The sequence below is a fragment of the Megalops cyprinoides genome, chromosome 4 (genome assembly GCF_013368585.1).
Source record: "Megalops cyprinoides isolate fMegCyp1 chromosome 4, fMegCyp1.pri, whole genome shotgun sequence".
Taxonomy (NCBI): domain Eukaryota; kingdom Metazoa; phylum Chordata; class Actinopteri; order Elopiformes; family Megalopidae; genus Megalops; species Megalops cyprinoides.
The window spans coordinates 38,705,699-38,732,927 of NC_050586.1; the positions used below are offsets into that span (position 1 = coordinate 38,705,699).

General features: G+C 40.2%; 3 protein-coding genes across 5 annotated transcripts in view; all 3 read right to left on the bottom strand.

Moving 5' to 3' along the window:
• The window catches only part of LOC118776266 (erbin-like), a 64,721-nt gene extending 57,918 nt beyond the window's left edge, over positions 1-6,803 (bottom strand). The window contains exons 1-2 of one of the 3 annotated variants that reach the window (XM_036526462.1): positions 6,717-6,803; positions 798-870 (exon numbers count right to left, since the gene is read on the bottom strand). The gene's annotated coding sequence lies outside the window, so the exon portion shown is untranslated. Of the gene's footprint in view, positions 1-797; positions 871-6,053 lie in introns of all 3 variants that reach the window. The other 2 variants (XM_036526465.1, XM_036526461.1) reach the window with 2 other exon arrangements.
• A 2,457-nt stretch (positions 6,804-9,260) lies between these two features.
• Positions 9,261-12,255, bottom strand: zgc:101664 (uncharacterized protein LOC450064 homolog). The gene is made up of 2 exons (XM_036527680.1): positions 12,171-12,255; positions 9,261-10,164 (listed from the first exon to the last, which is right to left on the bottom strand). The coding sequence occupies exon 2, from the start codon at positions 10,018-10,020 to the stop codon at positions 9,280-9,282; it is 741 nt and encodes a 246-aa protein (XP_036383573.1). The 5' UTR covers positions 10,021-10,164; positions 12,171-12,255; the 3' UTR covers positions 9,261-9,279.
• Positions 12,256-13,413: 1,158 nt separating this feature from the next.
• Positions 13,414-27,229, bottom strand: LOC118776291 (serine/threonine-protein phosphatase 2A catalytic subunit beta isoform-like). Its single transcript, XM_036526508.1, has 7 exons — positions 26,680-27,229; positions 23,677-23,886; positions 22,977-23,150; positions 22,212-22,301; positions 19,890-20,051; positions 17,107-17,225; positions 13,414-14,110 (listed from the first exon to the last, which is right to left on the bottom strand). The coding sequence occupies exons 1-7, from the start codon at positions 26,779-26,781 to the stop codon at positions 14,038-14,040; spliced, it is 930 nt and encodes a 309-aa protein (XP_036382401.1). The 5' UTR covers positions 26,782-27,229; the 3' UTR covers positions 13,414-14,037.

Consider the following 27,229-nt stretch of genomic DNA (forward strand, 5'->3'; position numbering starts at 1 on the left):
TCACAGTTGCAGATAATTTGGTGCTGCAGGCAGACTGATGTGTTCTCCATTGAAACCTCAGGACAGCCTACACCTCTAAGCACCTGTTCCTTTCCATCAGCCTCAGCACTGATCCCTCTGTACCCAGTTCAGCCCTAACAGTGAGTTCCTTTGGGGGAAAGAGCACTGGCACCAAGTCTCCTCCACAGAACTCTGGGGGTTATGCAAGCCACGAAAAAATACAAAACAAGAAGCAACAGGAGTGCCTCACCCTGTTTTAGTGGAAACCTTTGTCACCGTTCCAAAAGATATGCAGATAAAAGGGCAGAAAAACAGGCAGGTATTTCTCACTAAACAGGGATGACAGTCTTTTGCTGACAGAAAAAAGGGAAAATATTGTCATCTTACAACAGAAGCAGATTGCATAAATGCAAAATAGTGACAGCATATTCCTTCCTGTAACGTAAATACCCTGTACCACTGTAAATACCTAGGTATTCGGTTAGCCAGCAACAGCTGTCTGTGTAGCAATACTTAAATCCTTCACAATTAACACAGATTTTTCAAAGAAAAAGGTTAATTTTTCATTTTAGGTTTCACAACCTGAAGCCCCCATTAGGATACTTACCAAGGTTTCCCAGCTGGGGACAGTGTTTTCACAAAATGCACAGGAGAGGGAGTGAGGCAATAAGTTTTACAATAATGAAGCTGCCATGTGGAAGTATGCACCCTACTTTAGTCAACAGGGTCTCTACTTCAAGTCCTGTCAATGGCAATCATGGTATCCCGATGACTTGAGCCTTTTGCTACATCAGTACCTTGTCATTTGGAGCCTGGTTTCCTGGATCCCAATCTTGGGCAGAGGAGTCACGCAATAATGCAGGTACTTATCTGAGAAGGGAACAAAAAATGCATTAGTCCAAATGCACTTGGAGGAAGAAGGCATCAAAACAAACTCTGCCTATACCACAGGATCATAACTGCTAGCCATTCTAAGAAAAAGCAATACCTCCTCCTAATACCACACACAAACAGGGATCTTTTTTCAGTATTCATAACAAAAGCCTGTAAAATGGACTTGGTTCCCCATCGTTGATCCTATTTCAATTTTAAAACATATGGTTAAGAATTGGGCAACCATTTTCCAGAATCTGATTTTAAAATAAATACACATCATTGTAAAAGGCTTACAACCATCAATCACCCAAAAGTCTGTCCATGAGTTTTAAAGTTTGAAAAGAATTGCCCTCTTAAATTCAAATGGAGGCTTACATACTGTGCCATACATTTTAAAAACCACAAGGCTTCTTAACAAAGGAGCAGTGGTGTTGAAAGAAGCAATGGTGATCTGGCTCAAGCGGAGCTGCAAGAGGAGAAAATGCTTGAGCTGATTTCAGGAATCTGAGACTGAGGCTGTATTTTTTTTGGAAGTGTGTGATGAACTGTGACGTTCGATGAGACTGCTGGCTGGAAGCAGAGCTTGGTGCTGTCTCTGCTTTTTGGGACCAAGCTGCCTCTTTCTCATTCAGACTCTTCAAACACCTAAGCCAGCGCATCAGACATTGGTGATTTTTTAGGAGTGCTCAAGCACATAGCTATACGAATGGACTATATTCTGTGGATGTGCACATATTGTAATATATATTTTTGTTCAAAAATAATAAAATAGTAGCCTAATTTAATATGAGGGCTGAATTATTTCTTTTGTAAGTAGCCATGGTATAAGCAGAATAAACCACTCCTGGCAGTGCAATTCTTTGGAAAACACCACTTCAGGGTCGTTAAGGGCCCCTTGGCTTCACCATGGGCCGCATCACACCACCCTGTCGAGGTTTATTTCCATTGAAGTGTCTGGTTATAGTTATAGTTCCATGGTGTGAATAGTGTCAAAGAATGTTAGCTGACATAGTTTGCTAGAGATTATCAGCTATTGTTAGTTTTCTGAGCTAGTTTGCTTGCTGCAACTGATGCACTTTATTATTTTAGTTAAAGTTGTCACAATGTTTCTTATTCTGATAGCACTGGGCTTCATGGTATATTTACAATACATTTATAGACAGTGAATTGAAGCATTGGAACAAACCCTGACTCATTGGAAATGTCTGTTTTTCCATAGATGGATATATACGATTTTAAAAAAAAAAAAAAAAAGAAAACAGCCAAGTTCAGGTGAGAGGGGTTGAACACTTTTGCAAGGTACTGTGTGCATGTCACATTCTCATTAGGGGCTGAGCGCTCCTAAAGGTCTGATCCTAGAATCGCCCCTGGCATCAGATTCTCCCTGCACCACACACACTGTACTGAAACAGAAATTACTGCACAATCCCCTGTTCAAGAAAGATAAAAACAGCTCCTCGTTCAGCTGGCAGGCCATACCACCTGTGTGTCAGATCTGCCTCATTCAGATGCTTTAGCTTCAGCTCAAGTGGGAAACCCAGCATGTTCATTTAGCTTCAGCCCAGCATGTATACTTACTTAGCTTCAGCCCAGCTTGAATATTTACTTAGCTTCAGCCCAGCATGTATATTTACTTAGCTTCAGCCCAGCTTGTATATTTACTTAGCTTCAGCCCAGCTTGTATACTTACTTAGCTTCAGCCCAGCTTGAATATTTACTTAGCTTCAGCCCAGCATGTATGCTTATTTAGCTTCAGCCCAGCATCTTGATTGTTTCATAGATCAATAGATCAGACTAGATATCAGTACATAACTAATCAGCATAAATAACATAAAAATGTTTCCAAGAAGTGAGCAAATTCTTTTGATTTATATGTTGAGATTGTAATATATTTTTGTGGTCCTGGAAATATAACACCTGAAGATTCCCTATACACTAACCTTCCTGAAAATCCCTCGTTTATATAAAAACACAGCCTCAAATATGTCTACTGAATGCTTGAATGATGCTGAAGGTATTAATTTACTTTAAACATTAAACACATTGCATTTGTTTTAAAATCTATTGAACTATTTCAAAAAGAGAAGGGAAATACACCATTGACTGCAAAGGGAATTTATGTCATGATGTAATTTCTGAGCATATGACAGAATGTTGCTTTGAATATTTTTTTCATCAAAAAAAAAAACATTCACCCATGAAACACACATCAAAGTCCACTGAAAATGTTCATTACCATCTGTAGAAGAAACACTGGTGCAGGGTTTCTGCTGTCTCTAACATGCCTCTCATTTCTCAGTAGATATGAAAACACCTAAAAGCAAGAAGGCCAATTGTTGCATCCAATTACCTGATTAAAGCCGTCAGCACAAAGTCTATCCAGGCCTGGCTGTGACAAAATGCGCGAAAACCCACTTGAATCGCACGAGATTTACGATGATGACACCAAAATGTCATCTCCACACTGCCTCCATACTTATCACCTGCCATATATCATGCTGAGGCAGTTCCGTCTAAGCACGGTCTGCGTGAAGAGCAGCACTTTAGAGGCTGTAGGCAATCAACAGAAGAGCCACAGTGAGTTGTGGGTTGCCTCCGGTGCTGCGACTTAATGCAAAAAAGTAATGGTTTGGCTAGAGCTAAGTTTAACTCCAAGTCAGTCTTAAAACCTTCTGCAGACTTCAAAAAGCATCTGGGGTGATTTCATGAGAAAACTAATCTCAGCAAAAGTGTTTAGTAGGACATACTGTAACAAGGCTTTATAAAACAAAGTCAAACTACTTTTTTGTGACTGGTACATCCAAGGAGTGTGCCTCTTGCCTGGATGCATTTTAAAATATTTACTGACTCTTCTAAAAACTTAAAAATTTAGCCTGTGCTATTGTCCAATCAAATATACACCTAAAATTCTAACTGTAAGGTAAACAACAGATAATTTCTCAGAGCACAACCCTTAGCGGACTTTAAGCTGTTTCGTGTAGAGAACTGTTTGCATTATTTAAGCATGACTTAACTGTCAATTTGCCTCGCAAAGGGCAGCCTTAAATTACCCTGGTTAAATATGCCTGACAAGCACATACTGTGGCAGGACAGGCCCTCATATAGCGCTGTTTATGAATTTACTGTTAAGGCACTGTAAAAGGAATTACAAAAAAAGTGCTCTACGACCAGACTACTGGATGAGATTATTCAATTCAGCCAAGCCAGGATGTTGAGTGAAAAGCTAAACCAACAAAGTTCCCATTTTGGTGTTGATTGACCCACCAACACCAAACAATCCGCTTGAAACCAGCCCCAACACGATCCAAGCCTAATTCTCATTTAATAACTTTGAGAGCCGCACTCTTCTGAGGTTTCGAATCCTGCTTTTCATTACCATGCAATATGAGTTTTATGGAAAAAAGTCATAACTCACACCAAATCAAATGAGTAAGCAATACTGTATGCAGCATATGCCGAAGGACAACAAAGCCAGCCGGGCCGATATGCTGACGTTAATAACAGGCAGACGAACCACTGTTAGTGTTCCAGGGGAAAGTAATCACAGAGCATAAAAGTACATCAAAGTTAAAACTTTCCATTGGCACCGTTTTCGTACATCGAAGCAAGCCAGAGTTGCCACAGATGACATGTCATTTTGGATGAAGTGCTATCGCTGTCCGTCCTGCAGAGACATGAAACTCTTTGTTTGGAAATGAAAAAGTATTAGCTGAGGTTCAGGACTGATAGGACTGATATTACAGGACAAGAGGGCCATAAGGAGATCTATCAATATCAAGCAAACACACTTTTCAGAGCAGGTTCTTGTAAGCTGTGTAGGAGGCCGTTTCAAGATCTGACTCTTGTCATAAATGTTTTTCATGTCATTTTATTCAAATCATCTGAAAATTCAGAAAATCAGAACGGGAACGCTGAAGTCAGAAAGAAACAAAAAAAAAAAAAAAAGATTTTGCAAACCATTTTCCTTGTATATCCCTCAAGATTCCTGTACTCCTAACTACAAGCTGAGGGCTATACATCTAGTAAGTTTGCTATGGGATAACACCATCGTAAACTGGATGAATTCAAGGCGCCTAAATGACGCGTATGACAAAAATACAGCAAATACATCGAACAGGTCACTACTGATGCGCAGGATGCACACCTGCACAGGAACCCTTCGTAAATAAGCATGTAATGGGGAAACTTTGCATTTAATATTATGTCTACACAACGAATTGTGTTATCACCAACAAACTGTTCAACTGATCCAGGTGTTACATTTTAATTGTTTTAAAGGTTGCTCTTTAAACATGCAGTTAAGCTTTCTAACTGTTGATCAGGTTGTTTCTTATTTTTTCAAACCCATTGTCTCTCACCAGAGTTTTAGCTAGCCAGCCAGCCAGCAATATCATTAGTCGAGACCATGGGGTCTAAGCATAAAAGCGCATCATGTCTAAGATACGAATTAGCCTTCATCTAAAATTGTACTGGCAAATTCAAAATAAATAATTCCTTATTAAATCATCACAATGGACGCAAACTAGGGGAAAGCAATTTCTTCTGAACACTGACATATTTGGGAATAGCCCATTGATGGGTCTATTGCTGTCTATTTTCACCAAGGTCTACAACTGCGCAAGCCAATGTCATCTTTAACATCATAAATGAGTCTGATTATCTTTATTATCTTTATTCTGTGGTCTGCCGTTAATTGGGGAAATACAAAATAAAACAACAACACAACAATTCCTAAACATCACATCTTTAGCTAAAATGGCTAAGGCCAGGACCGTTTCTGTCAAGAGATATTGCTAGCCACAGCAGCTGTTTAAACGAAACCATCCGTCAAGCAAGTGGCTGGGTGGTACTGTCTAACTAGCTACCTGCACTGGTCATTCGAAGCACAGCGGTGGGACTGATCTCAGTTCAGAATCTCGGGAGTTTAGCATAAGGACCACCGCTGAGTGATGCTCCCTTCATTTAAATCCCCTCAGTGGTTTAAAATTCCAACACATGTTAAATCCCATTCATATCAGCTAGCAATTCATAGTAGCCGATGAATTCTTGGTGAGGCATTAGCTAGCTAAGTTAGCTAGATGTTGAACACTCAAAAACTGGCAAGCTATCTGAGGAGAGGAAATGACAATCGTTTTTCTTCTAATAAGATAGGTATGCACTGATTTAGCTACACTTACCTATGCAATTTCACGATCCATAAGGAAAAACTGTAGCAAAGAATAGACGGCTTTACCTTCGCTAAATACCGGGACTCAGGGTGCTTTCTCTCATTGAAAATATTTTCGTGGAAGTGGTTTAAATCCTCTTTTGGTTTTATTCTTTCCAGAAAAAAATCTGTTAGACAGGAGTCGTCTTTAAAACGGGCTCTTGCATTCACTTATATGTAGCCAGCTATTTGACATGTATTATAGTCCTTCGCCAAGTATAGCCTAATGTCTTCTCAAAACTTGTCTATTGTCTGGTCAAGTTCTTGATGCATGGAGCCACTTCCTGTATGCAAAGTTTTTTAAAAATATGATTCGATTTAATTAAGCGATCAAGGAAAACAAATGGAGTAATCTAGCGAGTAAGCGACTCGTAGACGGCGAAAGCTAGGCAGCTAGTGGTTTAAACTTGTAGGGAAAAGTTAGCCAGCTCGTATCCCAAATCTACAACGCGCAAAGACATACAAAGGCGAAAAAATGTCCACCGCCGACCGCCGTTCACGAAAACGAATATACTCTTTTCAGTATTAACCCCAAGTCTGATCGCAAATCCCCTTTATCAAAAGAAGACCGCCGCAGCGAAACACATTCAGACAAGGCACTCTTCCCTCATTAATTAAGAAAAAGTAAGCTTACAGCTACATGAATCGCGGGAAAATGTCTTATGTAGACAGCAGACCTGGTGGTACCCTCCTACAGTGGTCCATGCATGCACTACCATAAGCCAAGCATACAAGTCTGTCTACAGACAGCGCTCGCTCGAGCACATCAGGCTTGCAGCAACTTGCAGCTGCTGACATCACAGGTTGTGCTGCTGTCTCCCGCACACCTTTGCGGCAATTCCGGAGCAGTGTACAAACGCTATTAGGCGTTTAATTATAACCCACATGCAATTGTAAACCGTTAGCAACGTTTTTGTAGTGGAATTTCTAAGAAAATTTCTTGGAGAATATTCTAAATTCCTTGCTGCAAATAATCCAGTGATAAACTACGTTATGTAGTTCGATATTGTAACATAAACAAACAAATAAATAAATACGTAAATTATAATCTTAATAACATTGCAATTACATGCAAAACAACCCCAAAAGGTTTAAAAAAAAACTCACAACATATTTCACAGTTGGCATGTATTTTTTCCCTCTAAGATTCACGTTTTAATACCCGACATGAAGCTGACGAACTAGAATGTCCAGAATGTTAATTTCATCAGACCAGGCTTCAAACTGTCATTCAGATGTAGTTTGGCAAATACGAATGGCTTGCCTTCAAAAGAAGCTTATTGCTGGTAACCCGGCCATGGATAGGCTACAACATTCATGCATCCATCACTGGTTCTTTTTGACACCTTGTAATCTGAAAATGCCAGTACTGTTGCCTTTAGATTTATAGCTGCCTGCCAAACCACTTGTCTCACAGTGGGCGCTAAGAGAGACATGCATCCTCTTTCTGGCAGGGTTGCCACTATGCCAAAAGGGCCTTAAGTTATCTAATAATGGACACCACAGTGGGAAGTGTCATTTACCCTTCTGTGAATTTCTTTGTTGCCATCTTCCAGCTTGCACAGGTCAATGATCATGTATTTGTGATGATCAGTGAGCTCTCTGACCTTAACCATAACATTGCATACCACTCTTCTGTGTGTTACCTTCATTTATACGGTAGAGAAATAGGTTTATGGACGCCAACATACAGTTCCAGAAAAATCTAACTAACAATAAGAAGAATGTTGACGTAGATTTGTTTTGTCAGATTGTGTTGTAAAGATTACTTAGAGATGTAAATAAATGTGATCCTTGTGTTTTCACTATTACAATTCGGTATTTGTGAATATATATCTGAATTTGCTATGCAATGCCATCAAGACATTTTCTATTTTTAAGCAGAAAAAAATTATGCAGAATGTATTTTTTATAGCCTCATTGATGTTATGCTTAAATGGACTTTTTTCATTTCCCTATAGCCCTGTTTTTCATTCACCAGGATGTTATTTTAATATCTAACTGTAAGAGATTACCTTAATGGTTCATTGAAAAAGAATAGAAAGGAAAATGTGTGTGCAATAAGGAAATGATTATGTATACATTCTGCATACATGCTGCTCAGCATTGCCTATATTGCAGGAGCAATGGGCGATTGTGAGATAAGAGCCACCTATATCAATCCTAAAGAGTGGAGTGGGTCAAGACTGGGGCATGGTCCTTGAGTTCAGAGACCACTGAATTCAAAACTCCTAGGTTACACTAAGATTGGGTCATTTTCCAGGATGTGGTAATACATGCTGAGGCACATGTGCATTACATAGTACTTCCCTAAAAATGTGCTTTGAGTACTGTATACTGCTGCAGTACAGTATTTCACTTCAGCAGGGGGAACTTGACTGGATACTTTGATAACCTGGCCAAAAGCGGCAGCCTATTCATCAGTGTTAACTACCATGACACCCACTGTTCTCATTTATTACGCTGATTTCAGATAGGACAAGGTCAACGCAGTGTTTTTTCCCCTTAAATTCCAGGAAAATCTGCACATGAGCCCCACCCAGAGGACAATCTTGTAAATTACAGCTTTGTTATCAACATGCCTTCACTACTGACTGGTAAAAAAAAGCACTATTTGAATGCTCATGTAAATGAATGAAATGATTATGGTTGAGATATGGTTAAGAAAAGCACCATCTTATTTAAGAATTTCTTTCTAATATTCAGTATTACAAGAGGTACGATCTGCAAACTTACCTGTACTGTTAGAGCATGTGTTCCTTCAGGCTGCCAATGTATCATGCTTCAACATGGTTATCTTCATTAACAAGACCAAGAATGCAACTGGGATTTACAGGTGGATAAAATATCAATGTTGTTCCCATTTAGTACCAAGTCTACTATGTTTCATATCACAGCTAAAAATATTTAAAGGCAAAGCAAGACAAAGATAAAATATAGCACTTTACAAAACACATTTATATTTATGGTATGAAAGGTCTATCACTGTAAAACAGGTTGTGCTTATGAACTGATGGTCCTTTGTGTGCTGTATTTTCTGTAATTTCTTTAAAGAGACATTGTAAGAAAATTTGTACATTTAATAAAATACTACCAAAGTTTATTATTTCTGGTAAATGCATTTGCAAGATAAATTAATACCAATAAATAACACAATCAAAACACCCAGCATGTGAATTCATGACTATCACAATGTACTATAAGCTGAAAATAGTTCCCTGCTTATGAACTGTTAGACTGATCTGTCCAGATAGCTGAAACTCTTGCTTCAGAAAATGACCGACATATTCACAGTATAAAACGTCACAGAAAACCCATATCTGTGCCAACTGCCTTTGAATGTTGGCATTGCAAGTGGGGAGCTTGGACTGTCTCATGGCCTGTATCAAAACAGTCCATACATGTTCCAGATCGCTTGCGACACAGTTGAACTCTCCGATGATCCACTTGGCTCTCTGCAACGAGTGGAGTCCCAGTCGCTCCACGACCATCTGGAACTGTCCGGAGAACGGGCGAATGTTTTCAGTCAGGACACCCCCCAGAGAGACGACGCTCCACGACCTTCTCGGCCTCCTCTCTGTCGCGGCGGCCTCGTCGTGGTGCGTCGCATCGGCAAACTCTGAATTTGCTCGCTGCCGTGGGAGAGAGCGTCTCAAATCGGCCGTGGAGAATTCCCTCAGGTCCTCCGCCTCCCCACCACCCCTGGAAGACCTCTCAGAGCACCACAAATAGAACTGGATTCGTTTCAGGTCTTCAGCAGAAACAACTGGTGGGGACTTCCGGGGCTTAAACGGCAATGATGTTTCACTGCCGGATGGGAACCAAGGGGTAAACAGGGGTAAAACGCGATGGGGGAAGTCCTCCAGGGCCCTTTCCGCTATGTCCACCAACTCATCCAAGTTGCCTTCGTTGACTCTGTAATGCAACAATACATCCATGATAAAACTGGTGGCGGTATACGGTGCAGAGAATTAGCCACTGTACCTGAGAGTTTCATTTATAATTGCCTAGTCTTCCTCATTTAACCAACTCCCATGACATGTCACACATCTCCATCATGCAGTGCCTTGTGACAGGATGACCTAAAAACAGAAGTACAGCAAAACTGTTAACCTTCAGTGAAGAACAGTCTGAAAACCCCTCCTTCTGACATCATTGAAAGTACAATATTGTATTAGATTATATTGTAATAGAATTGTGGGATTAATCTGGAATATTGTCATTACATCCATTACGTCAAACACGCCCGATGCATTTGTGTGTTGTCAGCAATTCTGTAGCTGCTAGAAGGAAAATATTATCCTGCTGCCACATAAGTACCAAGCAGTGTCACATGAAGAAAGAGGATTGTATTTACTGATGAATTTAATGTAGGCCAACTGGACATGTCTTTTACAAATATGTAACTGAGGAATGATACGAGATAATCTTGTTCATTGCTATCTACATATATGGCTTCCATAGCTTAAATGATATGCAACATTTCCTTGTGCCATAATTTTTGTTAACTTGCCATAACTGAAGGGGTGATGGCTCTTCTGTATAAACAGGTACAAATTCTGCTCATGACATAACACTGTCACTGTTGAAGTAACTGAAAACATACAATTTATTTCAGAATCTTGGGGAACGGAATTACTTTCATAAACAAACAGCTTAAAAACTCTCCGTATCAAGGATGGAGAAAAGATATGCAGTTTGAAAACACTACTAATGTAAAACATGCAATCCTAATTGTTACATAACAAATATTCATCAATTGACATAAAAGTATATAGTCTTATGAGAAAAAGTGATATAATGTGAGGACTAGGCCTGAAATCCCACTGCTTACATTATGCTGTAAATGCACACACTAGAGTATCTTCTACAACAGGAATATTCTACTAGTAGAAAAGGGGCTGAATGTTACCTGATGTGGACTTTCTTTTACGCCCATTAATCAAAAATTACTATTATACAAAAATATAAAAATTACTATTATAAGTCATAAAAATGGCTGCATCTGGAACTTCAGAACAGCATTATTCCTATAAATAATATGCTAAATATTGTAAAATAATACTTTGTGTAAATGGTGTACAGGTACAAAATAATGATAAGACTTTGTTATTGTGCTTGAACGAATCGATTGAAATCAAGGATCAAATCTTGTGCGAAGAAGTTATATTTACACTCGACATGCATGATCCAAGTAAAACATTTCTAAGTAACTATCGGTGGAAACAAATGGCAGTGAACACTGAAATGTGATACAGGGAGAAACCTCACTCTTAAACGTCGATGTGAAATCCTAATCGTAACGCCATGGCGGAGCAGTACTTCCCTCATCTTTACTGTGCCAGAGCTCTTGGAACTATAATATAGCTGTGTTTTCAATAGATGTAAAACAATAATGGATATGTAGCGCGGGGAGGGGGTTATTACGGGGAATCTGGTCTGAGGTGGTGCTGATGATGTGCAGTCGCTCCCACTTTCAGGGACATGTGAGTCTGTGTTGGCTTTTATGCGGTGTCCTGCAAAATAATCCCCGAGACAAAGTCTTTTCGTTTATCCGTGGCACTGAGGGGTAACAGGACTGTGTTACCAATCGGCATTTGGGGTCGGGGGGCGTTTTAGGTGCAATGCTGTATACACTCAACAGTAAACGTAGCTAGGTATCTAAACAGTTACGTGACAAGCAAGTTTCCACATAATATATCTACCATCGCCTGGTAACTAGGTACGTTCGTCTTGAAACAATCTTGTTTTAAGACGAACGCACCTAGCTAGCTGTTAGCTCGCTAGTTCTTGCAAATGAAAACAAGAGACGACACACTACTTAGTCAGCTGACTACGTATTCAGTACATATTTACTAAAGCTTTCGCTGAAGCCAGTACAAGAGCATCGGCCTTAAGATACCTGCATCTGCACCAACACTGTTGTTAAATTTTCCAATGCCGATTTGAAATGCTAAGTGGTTAGCTAACTACCTAAATCCCTTTCATTCCACCTAACTAAATCTAGATCCCTAACTAGGGAATCTGTCACACTTGGTCAGTTAGATTTTTTCATTAAGTCATAACCGGCTGAAAACAAAATAATTACCTTTTTAAGGGTGACGCATCTACTGGTGCCCCAAATTAGCTAACTGGGCTATCGATATAAACATTTCGTAAACACCTCCAGCTACTATCTCACTTCCGGGTGTAGTTGATGACATCATACTGCGCAAAATACTGCGCAGATGAACTGATCTGTATCGTGTGTACGTAGTTGTACTGTTGGCACAATGAGAAGACACAGGGAGGTCCGTTGGCATGATTTAAGAATCAATAAATCTGAGCAGAATTTTGCACAGCATGATGTCATTATTATAGTCTGTTTCAACCAGAGGTCTAAGTCCCTTAAATGTGCCTGGCAAAGTCATTCAATTTCACCATACTGCCAAACGTCCAATACAATTCTATAGTGGAGGTCATTACATTTCTCAAAAATATCATATCCAATATAGGAAACATCTATAATTTATATTCCGTTCCATCACTTGCCTTATGTATATAAAGGTCTACTTTTTTTTTTGCTGTTATTAGTAGTGCTTTTGTATTGTCTTTAGGAATCTCACATGTAAAAATGTAGAGATTTAACCTGACCCTTTCGCATTGCAATAAATGAATCAAAAAAACACTGAGAATGAGGACAGAGCCAAAGTCTACATTGAAAAATAGAGCATGTACACGAAAAATTTACTGGTTTTTAGTCAGCATATTAGTGTGGAGCTCTCATGTTCAAACGAGTTTAGTGTGCACTCTCTAGTACTTCAGGGTCCTCTCCTACATGGAGTGTTAACCAAAACAAGGCACTATTTTTGGAGTCCGGTCATCATATATTTATGTGGAGTGAAACTTCTAACTTCATGTTATAAAAAATACTTTTTGCACCCATCATTGCTTTAACTAAATTTACCACAAACAAGTATATATTCACACATATTCATTATGGGTCAAACCTAAAATAACATTTATCTTCTTTCCTTTAAAATTATTCATTTGGCAGCGCTCAAAGTGTGAAATTTTTAAAGGAGATATATGTGACAATTTGAGAGATTTGCAAGGTTCCATCAGTTGCCAACTGTTTCATCCAGTGCTGTTTATTATTCATGTGATGACAGACCAAATGAATTGAGAAGTCATGTTCCTTTAGTTCGTTTACATTTCACACCCTTAAAAGGCTGGGTTTTTATGGAGCTGTACCGGCTGGCGTAAATTAAGACATAAAAGCTTCTGTGTGTTCCATGTCTGAAAAGATCACCACTCACAGGAGCCAGCTACCCGGTCATCCGCGGCGTGTGTTTCACGATCAAAAGTACTTTATTTGTTCAAATACACCAAAGATGCAATCACTGCATGACAAATATACAGAAAAAGGTACAGTAAACTCAAACAGTAAGATCAGGCAGTAAAAGGGGGAAGGGACATAGAGCGGCCCTTATAAACGAAAGCAAAGATGACGGTGTTAGCAGGAGAGGAAGGTCATGGGCAGGAGGGGAGGGTGTAAGCCTGTGCATTGTTATAAAATCATATCCTAGATCACATGCCCAGCATTGCTGCAACTCAAAATGAACAATTTGCCAAGTGAAGTTCTTAGTTTTCTCTCTCTTTTTTTCTGAATATGATACAATCTAGTAACAGAAACAACATTACTACCAATAGTATACAGCAGGCAATCTTTCACTGTTGAGCTGAAAGCTAAATGGGACACTGTTGCAGTACGGAGACACTGGGCATTTTGTATATGTGTACTAAATGCTTATATGGCACATTTTGGTCCATGTTAGTGCTTTAACGTTATAACATATCTCACCAATTTGATTCTTTTTAATACATATGTAGTTATGATTTTTCTTTTTTTTCTTTTTTGCTTTTGACATATTGGCGCAGTTGTACACCACGTCACTAGGGGGTGCTGCAGGCCTTTATAGGAAGTAGTCAGGGGTGCGGCGGGTGACGTGGGGCTCTCCGCGGCGAGGTGCAGGGTCAAACTGAAGGCTGTGGGAACAGAAGACACAGCAGGGTCACAGATGGACCCATGGGCTACACATGACAAGAGTATACACAAAATTATGAATTTAATACATTAACAGGGAGAAAGAAGAGAGGAACTCACACAGAGACACGCACACAGACATATAATCCATTCCCCATAGAAAAGACCCACAGTATATCCATTAGTAAATAAGCAGGTAGCAGTGAGCAGATGACTGGTGTTGGATCATTAACTGGGCAATAAGAGCTTCTTCTTTGACAAGCATTCTAATGCTATTTTACTAAGGATATCCTGAGCCACAGCACTTGAATTAGTGCCACTTATTCAGAAGTTACACCATGTCACTAATTACTGAGATGTAAGTGTGAAGAGTGAGGAGATTAATAATGAGATGCATTTAATAATGAGATGCATTTAATAATGATGCATTTAATAATGATGCATTTACGTCATCAGGCATACACAGGGGTAAAATCAGACAAAAAAACCCTAGTGCATCAGCTGAACATGTAATGTAACATGGAGCATTAACCAAAGACCAGCAAATCACATAAAACCACCATCCAATACAATTTGTTTAGCAGGCAGATTGATTTACCAGTGTGTGGACAGTGATTAGAGAGTAGAGAATCAAGCCTGAGTCAATTACAACCGAGTGTCCAAACGAGCATGATGAAAAATGCAAGCAATGTGCATGTTTATGTAAAAATAACAGTTAGAAATGTTTTTAGTTTACCCATTTAGAATGAAAAGGTTATCCAGGCAAACTTGCACTGAATTCACTACATCAAACACAATTCACTTAAAAGATACTTGATGCCAACTTATAATAAAAATAAAAACGTAGCATGCAACTCTTGGTTGACTCTCTACCAAGCACATGCTCCTTGTATATCTAACACTTCCCCACTTCCCTCCTAAATCTAACTTAAATAAATGGTGTGATTAGTCTCAACATAAGAAGACAGCTCAGAAAAGGTCATCAGATGTAAATGCAAACTAGATACATGGCTCCAGAGCGCTGCACTGAGCAAAGATTTTGCTCAGAATGCTGTATGCTACCAAATAGCAACACTGCTCTATTGGTGTGAACGAAAGTTTCAGTTACATAACTGAAACACTACCATACTCGCCGTCCTTTCTATACTCAACAGGGAACAGGGATTGCAAGTCACTTCTGCAATCTATTCACTTTAATGAAAAATACAACTAGGAGTGGACAGTATAAATGGTATAGAAAGTACACTGGTATAAATGTGGCCCACAGTATGGATTGTGACTATACCGTGCTGACAGGTAGAGCCCTCACAGATCTAGGTGTAACTTCATCGAAAAGACACAATGCTTCAGAAAAGATTAATCGCTGTCAGGTCAGCAAAGATTTGTGTATGTAGATAAAGCTTAGTATCAAAGTATTTTTGTCCGGGACACCGTGAGCCCAGCGGCTACGGGACACTGTGAGTTTGCACTACTGTCAGACGCGCACCCATTCTCTCTCACTCACAGTCACACATATACACTCACACATATACACACACACACACACACACACACACACACAAAGGAGTAGCCTAGTTGCGCGTCCACCAAGACGTGATTGATTAGCCTACTTCAATACACCGTGGGGCTATGTTATAGTCTCTGATTGTTTCGAAAGGCTCCCTCCCTCTCCCTTCGATAGGCTCTCTCTCTCCATCTATATGTACACACACATACATATATATATATATATTGTTTACTGTTTATGTATGTATGTATGTGTATGTATATATATAAACAGTTGTCTGTTTTTATTTATTTACTATTTATTCTTGTTTGACTACTTATTGTTATTATTTATTGTTCTTTTTCTACTGTTGCACTATCCCCTATGCTGCTATTAACACTGCAAATTTCCCTGCTGTGGGACAAATAAAGGATTATCTTATCTTATATTACCTACATCCAAGTAGATTGTATGCCTATACAAATTAGCTACCAATGCCTGGTAGCACGATTCCTAAGTCCCGTAACACCCCCCCTCCCCACGCCTTTTTTTCCCCGTCGGATCTACACTGATCTCATACATGGCCTCTCTGGAACCCGCCTAACGGAAATCTGTCGTAACGACAGAGAACTTTAATCCCTGAGTCAGTTTTTATTTTCACTTTGTGCAGCTTGATTTTATTGTATTTCATGAAAAAGTGTTTTTCAGAGATGGAAGTTACTTGAGAAAAGGTTTTTTATTTTTTCCTATTTATTATTGCAGTTTTGCACAATAAATGTTCTTAAAATGCCTGTGTACTATGTGAAATATATCCTAACAATACAGTTAAGAGTACAGTAATAGCTGCCTTGCAGTTGCCATACCAGTGCTTTACCCCTTCAGAAGCATTTATATTGAAATTTTAAGAAAAATGAATATACCGTGATATATACCGTTACCGTCCGTGCTTCAGATTATACCATGATTTATTGGTATAATCTGAATTTTAGGCCATACCACCCAACCCTACATACAACTTTAGTTTTATAAAATCTGTCTTAAAAAAAAGCAAAGTATTAGAGATCATACAGCAACAGCTGAGGAAGAAGGGAAGACTTTCCTATTCATTAACATCCCTAGTTTAAACAATGCTATCTGGCTAAAAACCTATGAACACTGCAATATAATCTCCAGAATCAAACAAATAAACATCCAACTAAATGCCTACATGCATATCCGGTTACCAGTCACCCACTGCTGTCAATCAACATAGAAGCATAGGTCGAATTTTCAATTTAACTAATGATCTGTGAAATTAAAGACAATGAGCTTGTAAATACAGTAACTCACATCCTAGAGAAGCTCCAGACCTCAAAGCTGAAGATCATTTGCCTGAACAAGTTACTAGGTTGTAGCTCATCCCCATTTTTGTCCCTTTGTGCCCTGCAGCAACTGATGTGTTAGTACTAATGGACCAAATTTCATGGTGCAATATTTTGGGATGAATGGATCAAGGAGTACCGGGGCACTTACAAAGAATATTTAAGAGTATCATCCAGTTCCATGATGGCAGCCTGGTTGCCACAGCGATAGCAGTAGTTTGGCGCACTGAAAATGGTGACAACATTTCGGTCATGGCACCAGTTGTACCCCTGCAAAAAAAAAAAAAATTAAACACATGATCATTCTCGTAAATGACAAACCTACATATTTTTTAATCAAGCGTTTACAATTAGATCCTTCTTTAACAATATCAACAGCGTAATGAATGAAATTTTCCCCTCCATTTTGCAGATAGCATCTCCTGCACAAATGCAATGCAACAACAGTTACACGTTTTTTCTTTCATTTCATTTTTATAGGAAGTGTGCATAAAAGCAAACTTCCTGCTTCCTTGATCAACGAAGTAAAGCAAGCAACCAGAGCTATGCCGCACGATGTCACAATGAATGCTGGGATCTGCTCAGATCTGACATCAGCAGTACAAGGCTGAGGTTAGACTCCATGTAACTTCTCTCCTCCTCTGGTTGGTGATAAGTGATGGAATTGTGCTCCTTTTTTCTTTCCATGCTCACCATTAACCCAGTTTTTAGCTCTTCCAAAGGAAATAACATGGTAACACCACTTTTTGTCTTCACCCACAGTTCGATTGAAAGTAGGCCAGCACTAGTGCTGTTAGTGGGCTGATCTAACATGAGTCAGCATGACCAAAAAAAGATAGAGAACTGCACAGAACCTGAACTAATGATAGCATCCAGGCTCAGGAGGGGTAGAATTCTCTCATAAGATGATACATAAGGATATAGGACTAGCTGGTGATGAATATACCCTGTTTTTCAAGTGGTGGAGGGTAACAATGGCTAAAGGAGTCAAATTCATTAACTGATTTGTCTAATGGCAAATATCTAGAGAAATCAAACAGGAAAATATGTTTACAAATCCCTTCTTTAATGTCCATTCGAGAGAGTAACATTGGTAGAAAGAATGTGATCTCTTGTGGTGCAGAGAATATGGATACTTTGATTATCTAAGGCTTCATTCACACTCATCGTGCTGCTCCACAGACAAAACGTGTGACAGAAGCAGGAAAAACCTCCAGTGTACAGGAAAATGAATCCTGCAGCATTTCACATACCAGCGAAATTTGTACCAACGCAAGTCTACATCTGTACCGATGAAGGATCTATGTCAGCTTGTTTTTCTGCTGTTGACAATGACTTCATTAAAGATGTAGCCTGTGGGGTTTCCTTCCCAAATGTGTTGTTAATAGGGAATACTTCTTTGTAGCCTAATTACAGCATCACCTTTGCAACTACTGATACATTTCAGAGACGGACAGAATTTTACTTAAAAAAACCTACTTAAAAATACTTACTTAAAAAAAACAAAAAAAAACTGCACAATCACAATGCCATCTAAGCTTCCTGGCCTTCAGCTGTTATTAGCATACTAAATCTTACTGTCAATCATTTAAACTACCTGCTTTCGTCATGACTGTGGACTGTGACTGACCACTGTCATGACAACACAGTTCTATGTATAAACTTGACCAATAAAAGCAAAAGGGGAACGCAAACATGTTCCTGTGTGCACACAAGACCTGTGATAACTGTCAATTATTTTCATAATTATATTATGCCCATATTTACTTATGGGCCCAAATATATAAAGGTTCCATTAAAAGTGCATGCAAAATCATTCATTACATCAAAGAAAAATGGTGACGACTTCCTATAATGTAAACATATGTATGTGAGGCAAAATGCACAGACAAACAATTCGCACTGTGTCCTTTGGCTCTAGTGGTGCTGCAGTTGATCGTTGCAAATTCCAAGTGTTTCCATTTAAAGACGGCTGGACTCTTCCTCTCTCAGGACTCAAGGGTGGAGATAGACACACTATAAATAAGCACAGAGCTCTCAGCCTTCCTGAATAATTAATTCCAGTTAAACAGCGGACTCCTGCAGAGCCGGTTCCAGAGCAGCTCTCTATCAGAAAACGTCTATGAAGGCTGATTCCCGCTCTGTGTCTTCTGGCATTTGTGTGATTAAGGTTAGCTGGAAAAAAATCCCTGATGCAATTCCTAGGCAGGGATTCCCCTGACTCTTTCTCCTGAATGGACATTCTGATGGCATGTTTCATTGGTCGAATGCAGAGGTTCCCCATCAAGGTATTTCCATGTAACCTTGGACACACAAACTCTTTGGGAATGGCTGTAGTAGTGAGAAGTTCTACAATACTTTTGAGTGAATGTTAAACTAGCTGGTCTTAAATGAATCGAGTCTTGTGACTGCCTGAGTGAAATGATAGCACGCACAGAAACCAAGTCACCTGCCAATCAAAACCAACATGATACCATGGCAGCACGAGTGCTTTTCCCACAGCTGTCACATATTAATTTCCACGTTCTGGGTACCAGTGTCACAATTGCTTGCTTGCCTACTCTAAGTCCTAATCCCCTGCTATATTTTAATAGATGAGTAATGGACATCTAGGCTATCAGTTTCATTTAGTTTACAGACCTGAAATGATGCAGGAGTGAATAATAGGGAATTTAGGATGTATACGTCATGATCATGCACTGGCTTGATGATTTTAGTACTAAATCAGCTGCCCTGTATATTACTCCCTATATGTATTTAATATGTGATAGCTAAAAGTCCTATTTTTAATGTTACACGTAACTGAAATATCTTTTCTTTATTTACCAGTGTTCACAACAAAGAATTACAGGGAAGTCATTTGCCTCCCCACATGACAGTACTTAATTAGTATTAGTTCCACAACTGCAACGCATTAAGAGAAACCAAGCGCACCTCCATGACCAACTGGTGAGCACGGGACACCAGGGTGAGTCCGTTGGCGTGGTTGAACGTTTCCGAGATGTCCTGTCCGAAGGTGTAGCCGGCGCCCCTAGGGGAGATCCCCCAGCCGCCGCGGTCATCTGGATCTGACCACAGGAGGTCACACATTGGTCCCTGAAAGAGAGAGAAAGGCTCAGTGAGCTGTAGCAGGGGAATGCCCATTTCTCACTGGACAACCCTGAAAGCTCACCTTTAAAACATCCCCCTGTGCCCAGAGGTTGTTTTAGCTCTTTACAACAAGGTTTATAAATGAATGGTATTGCAGTGGTAGGCTGTGTGTACAGTAAGGAATAGCACTGACAAGCAGGCAGCGGTCTCTACAAATAAGGCCATGACTTCTGCACAGGAATTCCTGTCCCAGGCAGGATACAGGCAATAAGCAATAAATCAAGGAAATATACACCAAATGCTACAAGGCACAGGAATAAATTGCGTAAATACATGCAGCTGTCCGCTAGAAACATCAATTTAATCACAGCCCTGAATTATGAATATTTATGATTATCTCATTGTACCAATTGATCAGAACTACTGGACTGATCATCTAGTGGATGACAAATACCTTAAAGAAATCACTGGCAGCAGGTTTATAAAACCTATTTGTTTCAATTTCACAGAAATTTGCATGTAGGGCTTTCTTAGTGCACAGGCCATTAGTCATATAACTGAAAGACTTCTGTCTGCCTTAAGGCTACAACAGACTGAGCCAATTCCCGGCAACCAGATAGTCAGCTCAGAAAATACACCACATCTGCCATGGCAGTTGGTTGTGAACGGACATAGCTCTGAAGATGCCTCCCCCAATTCTTCATGTAGAATCTTGGCTGGCCATCTACAACAAGCCTTTTAACATGCTGAGCCAATCAGAAACCACAAGGGCATGACTTGAGGACCATCTGAGCTTCTGCATGAAGTAAACAAGGCAGCAGAGAAGAAACAGGGAGTGATGTCAGCACTCACCATCCAAAAATGAAGCTGGTGCAAACGTGAACTATTCTACAAATCACTTGATAGCTACAGGGTGGTGTGCAGCAAAGCAAAAGGCAGGAAAAAAACGCTGCTTCAGTGCCATACAGGGTGTTTATTCTGTTGTTCCCAGTCAGAGACTCAGAGGCCTGACGGACCTGTGTGCTCGGGCATGTCTTGGACTGTAAAGATGAATAGTTTTTCCCCTAGATCTGTCTGGACTAATCAGGATCTATTGGCTTGATGTGTAGAGGGCGTATTAGGCAAGCCTGTTTACATACAGCAGTTACTTGTTGAAATATCCATTTCATATGTAATCTGTCTGGACCTGACACATTGTACAAAAAAATTAATTCGCCAATTTTGCCAATGCCAATTTTGAGACATCCTCCCTTCCAGGATTTCAGAATAACTCCACTTCTCAGAGCAGTGTCCACTTTGCTGCTACTTGGCACCGACATCTTTTTTCCTCCAGCAACTGAAAGCACCATGCTCATGGTATTGGTTTTTATCTGTCACACACCGGCCAATAGGAAGAATCCTTTGGGGGGGAGGTCCTGGTCAGTCATTACCATTTATCAAGAAGGTGTTGACGGACAAGACATAGAGCCAACAGATTGTCATTAGTAAGTGAGAGTACTTGAGGTGACAAGGGGGGCTTTTCTACTGTCGAAACCTGAACCAGGAACCAGGAGCTGGAACTATGCTATTCTGGCTCTGCCTGCTTTTGCTCTGTGTTTTGGGGTGAAACTCTACACAGTCCCACATTACAACGGGAGCTGGTTTCAACGGTGGGTCTGGCACTTTCAATTACTATTCTTCATCTGCTATAAACATCCCATCATTTAATCTGTCTCATTTTGAATATGATCCACCATTTTACATTTTTTCATGTTATTATTTTTAGCATTCTCATCTGCTGTGAATGGGTCATCTTTTTTAGCTTTTAACTTATTTTTAACTTATTTATGAATAAGTGCTCTCTGTTCAATGTAATGAACTGTATCGCCCTCTGTGTGACCAGTGCAGTGGATATCACATTAAATAGCTTTGATCTAATATAATACTCGGAAACAAGGGTACATTTGATGCCTTCAAGTCTAACCAGATGTGGCTCTAGGCCAAATCACTCACAAGGACAAGCACACAGGTCAAAGCTAGGGCCTGTGAAAAAAATAACCTAAAGCATAAGGCATTTTAGAAAACACATAGTGCATTGTTACTCTCAACACTAAGGTTTACTCTATATTTGTGATTTTCAAATATGAGTATGATCGGATGTTGCTGCTTCTGTGGGATGGCACTGACCTCATGTGGAACTTCTTGCAGACGGTCCAGGGCCCGGATGTGATCCAGGGTGTCTATTGATGGAGACAGGCCACCATGCAGGCAGAAGATCTGGCAAGGGAGAAAAAAACGGCTGGCTGTGAGAAGATTTTCCTCTTTGTGGCTCAGTTACATGATTCCTTAACAATGCTTAGCAATGTTTGGTCTGGTCATAAACTATTAGAAGGCACCCATCAGTTCAAAAAGAAGTTTTTCTAGTGGTCTTTTAGCAAACAAACAGTGTATGAAAAATGCATGTTTCTGACTGTTATGCACATGTATTATCTATTACTGCACATTTTCTAAATAATATCAGGTATTAATAAAGATCTACTACTCAAACACTTGTACTAGGTTCTTTCACAGTATCCAAATCTCTTCCCTGCTGGTCTTACGACATAACTAAACTCGAATTGAAATTAATATCTCATGTATTGAAACAGGTCCAAATAAGCCAAACTTCATTCGTCATTCTGAAAGCACGGTGAAATTAACAAAGAGAGATCAAATGGGGGTCAGATTAACCATAATGCTGTCCTTCCGCCCATTCATTGATCTACAATAAAAGGAACTTCTCTTGCACAGATTTATGGTATTGATGTAGCTGGATTTGGTACAACTGACTGCAATCCTTCTGCTTAGATTTTCTGAGTCTGATGATGCCCATGAATAATGTGGTGGTTATTCTAACATGTGTTACATTCTGTTTTTTCCATTGAATCCAAACTGGCGTTTGGCTGAGCCTACCTGTCCGTCTACTAGGGCAGTCAGGGGGAGATAGTCGAAGAGGTCTGTGAAGTATTTCCACACGTTGGCATTGCCGTACTTCCTCAGGCACTCGTCGTAGAAACCGTACACCTGCGTGATTTGTCTGCTCTCGTGGTTGCCTCTCAAAATCGTGATGCGTTCTGGGTAACGAACCTGGAGAATGGGAGAGAATTCAATGCCAAGTGCAATGTGGTCTCTGGATCTCTATTGCAAGCTGGATCTTTGAGAGTTGTTTTGCTTAAGTTGCACAAACAATGACTGGGATCTTAATGGAAAGTAATATGTGGTGACACATACCGTATAGTTTTGGTAACACTATGTAAATGGTGATTACATATTATCAACTTAGTATAAGTCTTTTTATCCAATTACTTTAGCAAGCACAAGTTTTGATTTTTTTTTCCACAAAACTCTAAAATAGAGGGAAGAGTACCAGCAGCAGAACAGAACTCTTGCCTGATAATATTGCAATTCAGGAGACCTGGGCACACACTGGTTCTGGACCATAATTTTGCAGCCTGACCGCGCCAGGAGGTCAAGACATCCGTGTGGATGAGCTCCAGTCAGAAGCCAGGGAAGTAACAAACAGAATCTACTTCGATGCTGCACTCATAGCGTCCTCCTCCCTCTGCAAGCAATGTGATGTCGTCTCAGGTCTGGCGTGATGTGCGGTGCTTACCTTTAAAGCTACGAGAAGTGTGACTGTTTCCACTGAGTAGTAGCCTCTGTCTACGTAGTCCCCCATGAACAGGTAGTTGGTGTCGGGAGACTTGCCCCCGATCCTGAAGAGCTCCATGAGGTCGTGGAACTGGCCGTGGACGTCCCCGCAGACGGTGACGGGGCATCGCACCTCCTGCACGTTCGACTCCTTGGTCAGGATCTCCTTGGCCTGCGGTGGACATGAGGACAGATCGGCTTACGCTGCTGACTTGTGCAACCGGACCTGGGGTCGCCCGCACTTCTATAATTTGCAATGGACGTGGTCGGGTGATTTATTCTCAATTACATGTGACATACTCATCATCTGAACGTATGTTGAGCATACAAACCAATTTGAGGCATCACTGAAGGACAACGGCAGATGGAACATTCTGGCTCATTCGTGGCGGTATTTGTCATGGTTCTCACCCTACATCATATCTGCTACTTCGAACAAAGTAAATAAAAAGCAAATGTACATCAGTTTAAGACGCTGCTCCATGTGTCAAGTAATACCATGTGAGACAACATACGTTTACTTTTAACTTGATAGCTACAGTGTGCTGAAGCCAAACAGGCACACGTAAGGCCAAAGACATCATTACAGGGGCCTGAGCGGCACCCTGGGTGGGTCGACTGAGAATACCGTTCATTTCAGTACCGTTTCATTAGCATATGTTGTACAGCATAGCCTTGCAACTAATACTTCTTAGCACAAGGTAATTTTCAAAACTTTAAAATAAAGAAGTGAATTCTTTTAAACAGGGTAAAACATGTGGTGACATTCAAACACGCACATGCTTGAAAAACAGACATGGAAAACAAGACATTGGATCATCTGATAACATTGGCTAATAACTTCAGGTGCTATAACATAAGCATGTGCAATTACTGCCAATTTCTTTTCAAATTATGATGCACAGACCATTTGTTGTTGCCAGGATATGTACTAAATGTAGACTATCTGGTGTGTAATTGTGTCTAGATGCATAATAATTTAAACTCATTTTAACAAACCGCTGAATAAGATATTATAATATCAACACCTTTTTCTAACTTAACACAATTATTTGTTACCAATGGCTACAGAAACATTTTTGTTTGCTTTTGTTTTGTCACAGTTTCTGTCTTGCAAAGTGAAATTTATTTTACAATTCAAATTCTTTCATTTATGCTGCAAATATGAAGCAATACAAACACACACACACACTGTCAAACTCTGAAAAGAATCTGGGTGGGTCTATCCCAAGCTCAGTTAATGTTTCATTCAGACACTACATTCTGATGTGACATGTTGAAAAAATCTATTTACAGATCGTATAAAAACTGCTAATATCCGGGTGTTCTAAGTTACAACACACTCACACAATGAAGACTTGACAGGACAGGTGCGAACACCTTTCTGTAAAATAAAACTAACAAAACAATTCCCCGGAATGTTTTCATTATACATACATAAACAGATTGTATTTCTTTCTTACAATATCTGTGGTTATGTGGCATCTTTAGCGCTGTAGGAATGCTGAATGGTGGTGTTCAAACACCCGTATTGACACACTTGCCATGAAACGGAAAATGCATCAGGACAACCAGGCGTTCCTCGGATTGTCAAAAAACAATAAGGCCTAATTAAACTATTTATCTAAACATGTTAAACTATAACACAACGGTGACACATAAAGCGTGTTATAACAGTACAGAAATACATTTCATAAGTTTCCTACTTGCCGTTTAAAAAAAACGCTTGTGTGTCAATGTTGACGTTGCTGTTCGCAAGAAATACGCGTAAGATTTGGCACAGGTGAGCCTGTGAGTTAAAAGATGGGTCTGTCATACTAAGTTGGTAGTAGCCATCTTAAATTGAAAATATGAAATTAAAATTGTGGCAAATGATTATCTCTGATTTCACAGTCTGTTGTATTAAACCTATTTGGTCTGACTGTATGGCGCCAGGTGCAGTTTCTTTGCAAACGTATACTCGTTTGTCATTTAATATCTAGTATGAGCAGCCAGTTTCGATTTAACTAGATGAATTTAGCCATTTTCCATTCTGTTTGCATGAGGATTGTATCATTAGTCATCGCTTAGTTGATGAATTCCTGTTTCCTAAATAAATATAACATTAACGTTAGTGGGGAATGGCACTTACTCAGTATAGTCTACCATATTTTAAAATGTAAGTAGCATCGTTACTGAAATAAGTAATCTGATTGCCAAGCAACTCGTTCGCACAAAATTTGAATCCTAACAGTATTCGGGGCCTTTTACAATGAAACATTAATTCACCAATTCAAGGGAACGTCAGCGATATCAAGCACAAACTGGACATACATGTTAAATTGACGACCTGGTCGTGTTTTCAATCTGACAACCGGTTGGATTAACATGACAGAAACACAACAGTGGTTAGCTCCATGTACTTTATCCTGTTTTTCTCCTAAAATAGTACGCTAAACAGACTCCACAAAAATTCTTCCCATAGAATGCTGACACGGGTACACATTGACACTGCTAAAGAAAACACACTGAAACAGTCACAGCAATCACTATGAATCTGATTTAAGCAACTAGCTAGTCAGTTAGCTAGTCCACTCACTGTGTATGCAACTCAAATCCCTAACTTGTAACATGTAGACAGCTAGTGAGCATATCGCGACCTCAGGACCATCATCAGCCAGCTATGCATGGCCAACATCGCACGCAGCTAGTTTCCTCTAAGTAAACAACTGGCCTGATAATGACGGTTAGCAGGTAGGTTACCAGGCTGGCTGTTTATACTGCCAATGAAGAGCTAACTGGCCACCTATATAAGTTAAGTAGCATCCCATCCCCTCATTAATCAATACCTAACTAGCTACCCAGCTAAGATGGACCGCATGCCAGTTAAATGCCGCATGTCGCGATCATTGCTTGTCATGACATAACTGCTTTGCTCCGTGGTAGCTTAGCCGGCTAAAGACAGCGCCGCCGTAATTAGCCTTACCTTTTCGCATAGCGTCCTCACTTGGTTCTCCGTCAGCTGCTTGCACTCATTCAACTGCTCGACCCATTGGTCCAATTCCTTCGTAAAAGCTTTTTCGTCCATTTTGAAACACACACACCAAAGTCGCAGTTACTGTAATGATGTCGTTCTGTTCGCTTTATTAGCTACCGATCGTTAGCTAGATTTTCACTTCTCCAACTTGATCAGAGATTGCCTGGGTTGCTATACGTTACTAAACGTTTCCCAGCCAGGACGGGAATCACGGTAACAAGTGGGGGCCGGGCCGGGCGTTTCGGTGTCCGTAGCTAGCTAATTAGCTAGCTAGTGTGGCCGCGAATCACGCACCGGTCCAGCGGGGTGTATCGCAGATGTGGACGCCGCTGTTTTCCGTACGGCAAGAGCCACCCTACAAGCTGCCTCCCTGCTTCCCTCCGACCTTCCAGGAGATCTCGGCTATGTAATGGCCGCCTGCGCTCTCCTCCCCGCCCCCGTCGTCACCGCACTGGCATTCACTCACTGCGTTCGCCTAGATGCCGGAGATCTCGGAGTC